The sequence below is a fragment of the Mytilus californianus genome, unplaced genomic scaffold (genome assembly GCF_021869535.1).
Source record: "Mytilus californianus isolate M0D057914Y unplaced genomic scaffold, xbMytCali1.0.p SCAF_19, whole genome shotgun sequence".
NCBI classification, from domain to species: Eukaryota; Metazoa; Mollusca; class Bivalvia; order Mytilida; family Mytilidae; genus Mytilus; species Mytilus californianus.
In genome coordinates this window covers 9,221,312-9,234,995 of record NW_026262667.1, presented here as the reverse complement: position 1 = coordinate 9,234,995, position 13,684 = coordinate 9,221,312, and the positions used below count along the sequence as shown (strand labels likewise).

General features: G+C 32.5%; 2 protein-coding genes across 3 annotated transcripts in view; one reads left to right on the top strand and one right to left on the bottom strand.

The window, feature by feature from the left end:
• LOC127727247 (40S ribosomal protein S21-like) overlaps positions 1 to 13,684 on the bottom strand; it is a 1,096,693-nt gene that overhangs the window by 1,015,358 nt on the left and 67,651 nt on the right. The window contains exon 1 of one of the 2 annotated variants that reach the window (XM_052234732.1): positions 5,995 to 5,999. The exons of the other annotated variant lie outside the window; for it this stretch is intronic. The gene's annotated coding sequence lies outside the window, so the exon portion shown is untranslated. Of the gene's footprint in view, positions 1 to 5,994; positions 6,000 to 13,684 lie in introns of those variants that run through there. 2 annotated transcript variants of the gene reach the window in all.
• On the top strand, positions 9,613 to 12,335 carry LOC127727241 (dopamine D2-like receptor). Its single transcript, XM_052234724.1, has one exon. The coding sequence runs from the start codon at positions 9,618 to 9,620 to the stop codon at positions 10,785 to 10,787; it is 1,170 nt and encodes a 389-aa protein (XP_052090684.1). The 5' UTR covers positions 9,613 to 9,617; the 3' UTR covers positions 10,788 to 12,335.

The following is a 13,684-nucleotide window of genomic DNA, read 5'->3' as shown; positions in this document are numbered from 1 at the left end:
TGACATAAGAAAATTAACTGCATTCGGAAAGAGGGCAAGCTTATTTTTAGTTTTGTTGAGTATGTTTTAATCATTGGAACTTGGAAATCGGGAAATATCCGATTAGGAAAATTACATGATTCTGAAGTAGAGTGTTTGCAAAAAATAATGTGATGCGCGTGTAGTGTGCCGGATGGTGCCGGATAACTCAAATTTTAAGTTAAAGATTGTAAACTTTTATCGAGTGTAACACAAATATTTATGGTTTTCTCTATCGTAAAATATCGTAAAATGTTATTAACTTATTTATCAAATATGTTTTAAAAACTAAAAGAGGTTAATAATTACACGCATGTGATGACCTCTACATAGCAATATCAGGTTACGAAACATGCAGATGAATTGTTACACCTTTTATAATAATTCCAAAGTTGTAAACAACCTTAAACATTCAACCTAGTCCGAGATTACTCTGACGTCTGACAGATTTATTTTTACGGATGGCTTTAAATATTTCTGGATGCATTTAAAGAACGATCACCATGATGGGCCCTAAGCAGTTTATTTTTTTTTTATCAAGGAAACCAAATTAGAATTTATTTATGTGTTTAAAAGCTTAACAGTTCTGAAACATCTTACACCGTGTGCTAAGCAATTTATGATTTTGTTTCTTGTTTAATTGCATGAAATATTTGCCATTGGACTTTCAGTAAACAATAAATCAAAATATTTGATATTTTTTCGGATCAAAGCTCTTTAACCCCGTCCCCCCCCCCCCCGGCCAACTTTGGATTAAATTTTTGTTGGAAATTCTTTCATTAAACACTTCAGTAAAATATTTGTCAAAGTTAGCAGTAAAACGCGATAATAATTACTGATAAAACTTTTCCGTTTACTTTACATGAGAATTTTATGATTTTCAAGCCTAACTTGTATATAACAGTTACGCGTGTTTAGCCAACGGCACTCTCATGAATAAATCTTACTATTTTAAAATTGATTGTAACTTAAACTGAAATGTTTATGGCTTGTGAGTATTTTTACTCTTCAGTTTTTTTGTTTTTTTTTGTCTTTTTAATCGGTGAAAACAGTCGCGGGGATTTCGTTTCGTTTCGTTTCGTTTCTTTTCTTTTTATTTGTTTTTAAGCAGCAAAACCCGTAAAAACTGACATTATATTTGTCATTCACATGGTCGGTAAATGTCATTTCCTTGACAATTAAGTACACATCCGGTTATTTCGGTATGTTCCGAAATTACGATCATTCACGAGGTTCCAAAAATTTTATCGGAACCCATGCATCCATAAAACAGTCGAGTTAATTAACAGATACTTAACGATTTTGCGGCATCGCACTATAAACGTTTGAAGTCCGCTTGTTGGAGTTCCTGTCAATATAATACTTCCATGGTATGACAAACAGGCCCCTTGGTATTTGATATGTTTGCCATGTTTTAAGGGAAAAACTGGCTACATTCCCTGACTTGCGTGCAGCCTGGTCATTACATCGCATAATTTTTAAACATTTGTTAATGCTTTTAGTCTATCTTCTATATTGATTTTGTTCTAATAGTTTCTAAAAAAAATATCCCTGTTTGAGCGTTTCGTTCTGTTTTAAGAATTTCCTTGTTAGACTGAAAATTTCTCATATTTTTCCCGTTAAAGGCACTTAGTTATATCTAAGTTCGTTTGTATTTATTGGTTCTCGGCCTTTCCTTGTAGTGACATATACTATATCTAGCAATGATTGTACTGTGTGTTTATAACGGACAAGCAAAACTATGTCATCTGCATAGGATGGCACCACTACATTTGACCAATATTGCCAATTGTTGCTCCTTCATCTGCTCGTTCCAAGTCCTCTAGTCTAACAATGTTATTATTATATCTTTTGTAAAGTACGGTTGTTCTGAAGTAGTGTTCGCATTTTTCTTTTATTTACTGTGTTGTTTGGTTGCTGTCGTAGAGATGTTTTATTGATAACATGGGATTTATACATCAGTAAAAATGAGAATGGAAACGGGGAATGCGTCAAAGAGACAACAACCCGACCAAAGAGCAGAAAACAGCCCAAGGCGTAACCATTTAACTGATACATGATCGAAACTTCAAGACATTAATAGAAAAGGAAAATGCAGGATCTGCAGATCAGTCAGACAAACCGAATAAAAAAAGATGTTTAGAGAACAACACGAGGTGACCAACAAGAATATCTAAATAATATGCCAAGCTTTAAATCGCGAGTCTTGGACAGTTTGAATATATCAGTTTTATTCAAACATTCTAAAAGAGGTTTGTCTTTTGCGTTTAAAATACCATTAACGTTTTGTAACGCCTCCAAAGTTTTCCTATGTTATTTCAGGGCGGATTCAGGAGGGGCGCACGCGACGCGCGACCCCTTAACTCGGAACATTTCTTTTTTTCTTCATAACACACGGTAAAATTCACAAGCTCGCGTCCTCACAAACATTAAATCCTAGATCCGCATATGTATGCATTAAAAAAAATCCAAGCCACTCCAATGATTCTGCTTATTTTTATAAAACTTGCATATCAAATACACTTTTGGTAAAATATTTTTGAGTTCTTATTATTTCTGATGTGGTTTTTTTCTCATTAAGTTTAATGTATCTTTAAAGTCATATGAACAGAGTTTCTGATGGTTATAATGTTAAGGAAATTATTAAATCAATGCATATGTCTTTCTATGTTGTGATGTTACACTATTGTTTCAGAAAAAGGGTGAATGTTTGGTACCATTAAAACGTTTAAACCCGCTGCATTTGTTTGCACCTGTCCTAAGTCAGGAATCTGATGTTCTGTAGTTGTCGTTTGTTGATGTGGTTCATAAGTGTTTCTCGTTTCTCGTTTTTTATATAGATTAGACCGTTGGTTTTTCCCGTTTGAATGGTTTTACACTAGTAATTTTTGGGGCCCTTTATAGCTTACTGTTCGGTGTGAGCCAAGGCTCTGTGTTGAAGACCGTACTGTGACCTATAATGGTTTACTTTTATAAAATTTGACTTGGATGGAGAGTTGTCTTATTGGCACTCATACCACATCTTCTTATATCTATATATACTAATCTAAGTCCAATGCGTACTTTTCTTTACATTTATTCCGAATTCATAACGTATGATAGACAAAAAATATTTCATTCGATTGTTGATCGAAAACTTTGGCTGCTAATTAACTTTCGGGGTTTGTTGACGAAATATTCCGAATTGTCACCTTGCTCAACAATCATCACAGAAGCAAAGAGCGCATGAGAAATAATTTAGAGGATAGAGCAACGTTTAGTTGGTGTTTTTCATATTTCCATGCGTTTTTATTTGTTTATTAAAATTTGTTATAACAGTTGTTAAATGAATTGGAGTATTATAAAGATAATACCATATTCCTTCCACGTTTGTTTACTTTTTCATTCATCTATTCTTGACATGTGTAACAGTCCGAATAATCAATATGTTGTTTTCTCGGTGCAAGTCTCTTTTCAAAACTAAACTGATGAAAATATGAGGACATTAACAAAAAAAAGTTTCTTTAGCAAGTTTTTATCTCAACTAACAGAGAGCTGTTGATTACTTGTTAATGATTATTAACATTATGAAAGGAAACTCGACAGTTTTACATAAACTGAACTGTCTCTAGTGTATAATGTATGTATGCCTTGCTTATAGTTTAAGATTTTATCTTTATTGCGAGTTCTCTATACACTTGTTCCAAACCCAATTCATGTATTCTTTTGAAGAGATTCAAATACATTAACAAAGTCATGACATTAATAAATATTCTATCTAATTTTTCTTGATATTTCTTAGGCAGATTCTCTTTATGGAAAATATTAGTTTCAAAATCCGAGGACTAATTCTACAGCAATATCGGCAGACGCATCGAAATTCAATGATTATAAAACATTTCTGATATATCAGCTATGCTTTTAAGCATATTGGATTTTCCTAAAATTTTATACATGGTGCTCACTGTTTAAATTATTCTACTTTACTGCATAAAAATATTTTAAAAGCTAAAACTGCTTGAAATGAAAGCTATATCTCAATCAGAAAGAAAAATCGGACATATAAGGTAAAGAACAGATGTTGTAAACACCTAAGGTTATTTCTATATTGATTTCTAGATGTGTTTAGTGATCTGTTAAATAGTTGAAGCACTTTAAGCAGTCTATATTTAAAGTATTTCGCAAAAAGTCATGATCAATTACCGATAAAATACCATTTAAATTCAAATAAAACAGGGTTAATGAATTCCAACGAAGCCAACATATATTTGATAACACGATCTTTGACCAAGCACTGAATAAAATGGTTTAATGAAAACCCAAAATAAATCAAGAAGTTGAACACGTACGATGGTAAACTATATATTGTCAATGCTATGAGAAAATCAATTTCACTTCTCAATTTGAGACTATAATTACTAAATCAAGGTTGTTTATGTTTTTATAGTCGATGATATCCTTAAGTTGAACTTCCTTGTTTTTGTACCGGGTCTTTACGGTATATAAATATTAAAGGATCTAAAGATTTAGATAAATGCTCAAGACACCGGCTTGTTAAACCTTGATCATAACAATTCATGCCCTTTTTAAAACCACATTTTTAACTCGAATGATGAATTTCCAGAAACCGTAAAATTAAAAAAAATTCTGAAGTGTTGATTTCGCTTTCCATACTTATGCTAAATGTCACATGGCAAATATATATCACACTAGAACACACTCGCGGGTCCTTGACTGAATTAAAGTACCTACGCCTTATTTTCAGCCTGCATTTTTTGTATTCGTATTGTCATCTGATAAAGTCATGCTGATTGTAAGATGCACATTTTTCTCTGCTTTCAAAATCTTTCTGTTTGAACTCGTCCTGGTTTTCTTACTACAATAATCTTACTATAAACTAAATTATTTTTTTTAACTAATTAACCAAAATTAATTGTGGTATTGAGGTGGAAAGAAAACAGACTTGTTAAATAGTGTACTATAGTTTAACATAGATTTAAACAACTACTGGAAGAATTCCATGTTCTCCTGATAGAGGAGGGATTTACAGAAGGCAACAGGTAACGGAAACTACATGTGACATATATATACTATTGGTATCGGTATCGGATTCGACCCGGAACTTGTTAATTATTGGTATTATTTATTAATTATGTGGAAAACAAAAGGGCCTGGAATGGTGTATTTTTTAAACAACACAATTGTCGTATATTAGTTATATATAAAGTTGAATTCTTTGATTCGTCGTTTTTACGTCATGCCGGCTAACAAATTGGACCTCTTTATTTTAGTAGTATATAGAGGCATATAAATCAGGAAGAAAATATGATACTAAGAAATGAATATACAGTGATGTGGACTAGACTAAACGCATAGACTGATTTGCAACGTTAACAGTCCACAGGATAATATTTTGCCCTACCTGGGCACATTAACTAGACTTTCAGTTAAAACGTCTTTCTGTACTCATGTAAGCGTACTTTCATTCCGCCGTGTATTTATTCCGGGTAACTGTTTTTCACTAGAGAATATTGGATGTAAATAGTGTGAAAGCGTCGATCTTGATATCATTGTTTTGTTTATATTAGACCGGTTTATTGTTTACATAAATAAATGGGTTAAAATTAAAATGATTTTCAAGGAACCAGTTTAATTAATCTGAGTCAATCTAGTAAATAATATTGATGATGATGAGGAGGATATTTTTATAACTCAAAATACTTTATCAATGATCAGGACATTGAACTTGATACAAACCAAATTTAAAGAGCAGATTTGTTCTTACATAAAGTTTCAATTACAGAAGCATCCTTTGATATTGATATAGAAGATATGATTTAATATCCAAGTCGACCGAAAAGCAAATACATAGAAAAACTTCGGCAATTCCAATAAATATAAATATTACAATTAGTGACAATTTAAAAGCATATGATTTTATAGATTTGCATAGAAAAATTATTTAAATCTCAATCGTTAATAAGCATTATTGTGTTATCGTGTGTTCAAAATGAGTACTAATCACTTCATCAATGAATGGATCTAAAGCACTAGTGTAATTAATCCCGCCGGGTATAAAATAACTAGTGCAATCATTCCGGTACAAAATCACTAGTGTAATCATTCCTGGTTCAAACACACTAGTGTGAACATTCCTTGGATGAAAACTCGCCACTTTTTACATAAATCAACTATGCAATTTTCAAATACACTAAAAAACTATTAAGCCACATTTTATATATATTTCCCCTTCAAAAAAACCTTTTTAGAACCTTATATATATAATGACTGGTGGATGTTTTACACTGGACCCGGATAGAAAACCATAGTGATTTTTTGTTGGTGGATAAAAATCACTGGGGATTTTCTTCCTCCGGATAAAGTACACTGGCGGAATCAAACCACTGTTACACTCACTCCTAAATAATGTGTGCTTGGCGTCGAAACAACATTAATTTTAAAGTATTTGATTTAAACAAAATACCATTTACACATTTTAACATACACACCTACCTCTTGAGTTGTAGGGTATATTACTATGATTTTGTGATTAAATGTCAATGAGACAACAACCCGACGACAAAAATAACAAAAAGACATCTAGAGGTTAACAGTTAGTCTCCATTGAAAGACTGGAGTCGGTTTCACAAAAAAACTTACGACTAAGATTGATCGTAAATATATACACTGAATTGTTCATGACTTACGATCAATCTTAGTCGTAAGTTTTTTGGTGAAACCGACTCCAGGTGTATATAAATACGTCAAGTTTAGAAAAATAGTTATTTACTTCCTGATATAGAAACAAAAGTTTATTTCATACAATTAACAGAAAAGATGGAAAAGAGCATAACTTTGTAGGAAGCGACATAACAGACACTGATATGCATTCACACTAATCAATGTTTATCAAAATGAACTTAGTTTGGAGTGTATTACATTGTACATATCTATGCGTGTATTTTATTTCTTCAGGCACATTCTCTTATGCTCAGAATGAATTGTTCAAGAAAGGTTTGATAGCATATTTCAAAATGAGAAAAGATTACTAATCTTTAAATCCTAGCTTAAAAACTAGCTACCTGTATTGTTTATCATACTATTAAGCCTATTCACTTTATTGAAATGAAATTTGGAGCTCTTTTCATTCCTTCGTGGCAAAATTAAGATCTGGAACCATTATAACAATAGACAAATAATTAAAAAAAGTATTAACAAAAATACCGAACTCGAAGGTAAATTCAAAAAGGATCAGTCCATAAAAACTGACAAAAACAAATGTTAGACTTTATTCAAATTTAACTTGCGAAAAGTTCCACAGCAAATTTTGTAAAATCATTTCGGGTGTGCACAAAACAACTAACTTTGCAGCCCTATCTACATTGGGTCGGTTTCCATTTTACTTTTGACATGGTCAAATTTATTTTGAATTATTGGCTGCGACGGGAAAATTTAGACTCCACCTCTTTGTCACAGAATATCTAATAGCATTTTAAAAACAAGCTTTGTTTACTCAAGGAAATCAAGAACTGACAGCAAATATATCACATAGTGTCCTAGTTTCATTCACTTAAATTCCCATGAGAAATTAGGATGGCTGCTGTCTTGTGTGAACTCTGTCGTGTTAAAGAGCTATGTCAATTTTTGAATAAAAATCGCAGATAGCCGATTTAAAAGACAAACGTAAAATAACAAAAATACAGAACTCCAAGGAAAATTCAAAACGGAAAGTCCCTTATAAAATGGCAAAATCAAAAGATCAAACACATCAAACGAATGGAAAACAACTGTCATATTCCTGACTTGGTACAGGCATTTCCTTATGTAGAAAATTGTGTATTTAAACCTGGTTTTAGTCACTTGTATGACAGTCGCATAGAAGTATGACAGTCGCATAGAATTCCATTATATTGACAATAATGTGTCAAAACAAACAGACATAATAGGTAAAAATGTAAAATAAAAATTGGAGAAGAGCAGTCAACATTGTGTTATAATCTTAATCACTATAAAAACAAACAACTACAAGTACGTCAACTAAGAAATACAAACAAAAAAATCACTCCGGCAGCTATTGTCATTACTTTTTTATTTTTTTTTAATTGTAAATATTACAGGTTTTTTTTTATTGCTTCTGACACGAAGAAGATTGCTGTTGCTGTCTATCGTCATCAACAGTATATCCTAGAGCACTGTCTATCGTCATCAACAGTATATTCTAGAGCACTGTCTATCGTCATCAACAGTATATCATAGAGCGCTGTCTATCGTCATCAACAGTATATCCTAGAGCGCTGTCTATCGTCATCAACAGTATATCCTAGAGCGCTGTCTATCGTCATCAACAGTATATCCTAGTGTACTGTCTATCGTCATCAACAGTATATACTAGAGCGCTGTCTATCGTCATCAACAGTATATCCTAGAGCGCTGTCTATCGTCATCAACACTATATCCTAGAGCGCTGTCTATTGTCATCAACAGTATATCCTAGAGCTCTGTCTATCGTCATCAACAGTATATCATAGAGCGCTGTCTATCGTCAACAGTATATCCTAGAGCGCTGTCTATCATCATCAACACTATATTCTAGAGCACTGTCTATCGTCATCAACAGTATATCCTAGAGCGCTGTCTATCGTCATCAACAGTATATCCTAGAGCGCTGTCTATCGTCATCAACAGTATATCCTAGAGCGCTGTCTATCGTCATCAACAGTATATCCTAGAGCGCTGTCTATCGTCATCAACAGTATATCCTAGAGCGCTGTCTATCGTCATCAACAGTATATCCTAGAGCACTGTCCCATGGTTCTTGCAGATGACCAGTTATCATTTCAATACTATTCTACTACTCTGATACAACAAAAGAAAATTTTTAAAAAATGATAGTATTCTATTATCTCGCTGATTGTTTTTTGTTTTTGTTTTTGTTTTTGATCTGATTCTGACATGAGGAGGATTACTTTGCAACAAATTGTATCAGTGTATCCAGAAGCATCTCTCCTTGGTGTCTTCTGCAGATCCACAACTTTACATCAGCTAATAAAGATGTTACAAAAAAACAAAGGAAGTGTGCACATCTGCATTAGACACGAGGAGAATTATTATACATGTTCTGATGCACTGTCCCTATATGTCTTTTGCAGCGGAACACCATACTCTTACTTATTTTAATTTGTATTCTTCTAAAATAAATTAAGTTATTTATAACGGTATACATCTTTAATGATAATTATGTTGATCTGAACCCGACTTGCATCGCTTGACATAACAATCCAATTGTACTTAGTTTGCATTTTATTAATTTTTATTACAATATCTGTCATATTATATTATATTATATTGTATGATGCATGATGTGTGTTGTTTAAATTGTCTATGCATCTACATTGCAATCATAACTGCTGCTTGTAACTGCGCCCCCTGTTGGACCTTGATCAGAATAATAAATATTTGATTTGATTTATAAATAAAAAGTCAGTGGGAGAATAAGTTTTCAGTTTCACAAAGGAAAAATGCACTTGTGGTCAATCTGATAGTAACAAAACCTTACATGTAGACGCACATGTAGTCTATACCTACATATATTAGCTGTGCATAATTGGAGATTTTTCAATATGTCATGGTCGCAGGTAAATAACACTGAAATGATGAGCACCAATTATCCTACAAACATTACAAATTCAGAAGAACTGTTGCGGACATTGAACGATCAGCTTGCTTTACGGTACCTTCCTGTGATCATCTACATGATCTTACTGATATTTACTGGATTATTTGGGAATGTACTTGTTATTATTGTGTATGTTCGAAAGAAAACTAAATCGTCACTCGACTACTTTATCATCAATCTAGCAGCGCTGGATCTGTTGACGGTTGTCATCGGTATGCCGACCGAAATTGTCGATCTTCGGTATCCTATTATGTTTAACGCACCTGTTGCTTGCAAGGCACTACGAACAGTAGAATCGATGTCAGTAAATAGTTCTATAATTACGTTAATGGCATTGGCTGTAGATAGATATAACCGGATATGTAAATATGGTAAACAAATGACAATAGAAAAGGCAAAACGAATTTGCGTGATAGCTATAGTAATAGGAATTGTTACATGTTGGCCGGCAGCCATTGTTTTGGGGATGAAAACAAAAGATGTTGGCATTCCCGGTGTTTATGGGGTGGATTGTTCAACAGATGATTCAATGAAGGGTACAAAATATCCTCTTGTTCATTATGGATTATTGTTTCTTTATTTTGTTGTCTGTGTTGTATTTTTTACAGTAATTTACACTAAAATCATTCTGTTTATCAGAAGGCAAAAGAAGAAAGGAAACATATCAGAAAATCCTTACCTAAAGAAAACAAATGAACTGAAGTCTTCGACAGCAAAAAATTCTTTTACAGATATCGAAAATGATCAAAATCATGGCAAGGAAATACAAAAACATAAAACTCAAACAGACTGTGTTCATCAAAAGTTAGAAGAGAATAAATCTCCACACAAAATTCGTGCTAAAACTACTTTGATGCTAGGGATTGTCACCATCGTTTTTGTTCTCAGCTTTCTTCCTTTTCTAACAGTAATGTTAATTAGATACATTATCAAACATTTTGAGAATAATTTGTCTGAGCCAGCAGACGTATTTTATAAATTCTGTTCAAAGTCGTATTTCATCAATAATTCTGTGAATCCGACCATCTATAGTTTTATGAATGTTCAGTTCAGAAGAGATGTGAAACAAATATTTTCCAAAAAAACACGATGTTTTGGAAAACAAATAGTCTAAAAAGGTTACGCTCCGAGGTATTTGACAGTAAGAGATCGTTTGCTTATTAAATAACTTATTCTACCTCAGTCGACAAAGTTGGAATTATAAGGTATAAGTTTGACTTGGTTTTGATTTTACAAACACGGCATTTCTCTCCAGAAACAAATCAAGAAACAAGATTGTTGATAAATGTATTGATGACTGGAAATGACTAATATAGACTCATATTCTACCAGATAGGTTGAAGTGTGGAACAAGTTTAGATTATATTGAAACTTCTTGTAAACTATTAACGCCTTTTAGTAATAGAAGTCATTTAGCTAAAATTAAAATTTAGATAAAGGGTGGCAACTATTAGATTGGAAACTTGGAGATACGAAATGTTATCACTGGAAGAGAGATGCTTCTTACATTGTTTAAATTTTGTTGAAGTCTTTGTACTACATTTATTGAATTTGATGCACATTTTATGAATACAACCTATTGCTCAATTATAGTATTCTTATTCGCTTTTTAGATTATGTGCCAAAACCTATAATTTCATTTTGAAAAGTAGCTGAGAAGTTTTAATTTGTAATACTATGATATATATTTTTAAGATTTTTCTTTACCCTTTAATGTATGTATATTTTATTCTCGTAGTTATGGTCTCTAATAAACCCGTATAAATAGGCTCTGTTTGAATGGTTTTACACTAGTAATTTTTGGGGCCTTTATAGCTTGCTGTTTGTTGTGATCCAAGGCTCCGTGTTGAAGCCGTACTTTGACCTATAATGGATTACTTTTACAAATTGTGACTTGGATGGAGAATTATCTCAATGGCACTCATACCACATCTTCTTATATCTATCATTTGTAAAAATGTATCTTTTATGATTGTATGCGTAAGGACGTAAATAAACTAATATTTCAGAATGTAGTCCGGAAATTCGATGTCTATCTTTGTAATTTCCTGACGAGTATCCATTGTACGCCCCTACCTACCTGTTAAAATTAAGGTTCATTGTTTTTTATTCATGTTTTAAATTAGAAAATCGTTAGCTGATAAACCACTTTAATCATTATAAAAGCGAATTTTTTTATCCAATTTGCGTAATCTATATTTGCGTGAAAAATGTTCATCATTGAAACTATTAGTCATCTTTTCTTGGAATGTACTCGAGTTAGAAATATATGGATAGAATTTTCAGCACTTTTTCAATTTAAATGTAATTTAACTTTAATATTAAATGCAAAAAATATTGTTCTTGGGTCAGAGTCATGGGATGTTTCCCTAAATTTATTCACTGTTCTGGTTAAGTATTACATTTATACATGTCGCTTTAACACTTCATTACCAACTCTTACAGGTGCGATAGCTATGATCAAAAATACCTACCAAATAGAAAATATATCTACCTCCTTTTACAGATCACCTAAAGCTAGAGAGAAATTTGAGAGTAAATGGAAATTGATTAAAACATCATTTTTGTACTCATTTAAGGCCATATAATAATTCATATATAATTAATAAGATGTTGATGCACATCACAATTGGACAGTGATTTGTGTGCATCATAAAATTGCTACCTATGATGTTTATTGATATTGTTATAAATATAGATATACTTGATTTTGTTTTATTGTATATGAATTGTCTCCTCTTGACTTTGCTTGTTATTTACTTTGTAATTCTGTCCAACATGTCATGTCTGACTCTTATATGTTAATGATCTCTGGTGGCCTCTCCTGGTGCCTCTCATTTTCGACATCATAGTATTGACAGAGATGCATGTGGTAAGAGGAAAAATGACTCTGAACAGCAATGAGTACCCCCTTAAATCTGCTACACTTATTAATATGATCTTAACATTGATTAATTATCCGTGTTCCTCGCAGCTTTCAATTCGATCTTACTTATTTGAAAGCATTCTATTATGGTAATAGTGTATGTGGTTTTACAAGTAAACATAAATGTAGCGGTTTACTTGTACTCATATAAGCCAATTCACAAATAACTTGAAATCTACATGTACATCAATGAACCTACAAAAAATGTACACATTGTTTAGACAAAAAGGGTCATGATCGATTTTCAGCACTTGCTTTACGATACATGTACAACTATGCCATTTTAAAATCGTTTACTAAATTTTGTAAAGGCCTCCTACAAATCTCGAATTCAAAACGGCGCGAATAAAGATTTAGTTGGTAAATCGAGAAATAAAGACGGCGCGAACTTTTCCCGGTTTACAGTATATTGCTGAGTGTTCCAATTGCTCCACGAAACCTCTTTCTAAATTATTATTACCATCCATTTTATCAGCAATCAAAGACGGGCGTCATAGTTATTGTGTAACTTCCTACTCCATTGGAGCGATAAGAATCAGATATGGATACTAAACAATTCAAAAGATCTGTTACCGTAAATACAATTTTAGTCTCTTTCCTCTTGCAATAGAATATAAGCTTTACCAACCTTTACACAAGTATATCCCGTTCAAAACTTAAAACAAATTGAAATAATTGGTCCTTTTTTTGTCATAAATGATAATGGCCAATGCAGATACACCTATCTTGTTTTAGGGGGCATAAATCACACAAGCCAGAATGTATTCAAAAATAATTTAGACATGAACAAACAGGAGTAGGTCAACATAAAGTTTCAACAATAGACATGTTCCTGTACAATACATCTAGTGGTCAATATAAAGTTTCACCAATAGACCGGTGCCTATACAATACATCTAGTGATCAACGTAAAATCTTCAATAATATTAGGTACCTGTACAATACATCCAGTGATCAACATAAATTTTCAGCAATATACAGGTGCATATACAATACTTCTAGAGGTACTTCTAGAGGTCAGGACAGGTGCCTATACAATAATCTAGTGGTCAACGTAAAGTCTTCAGTAATAGACAGGTGCCTAT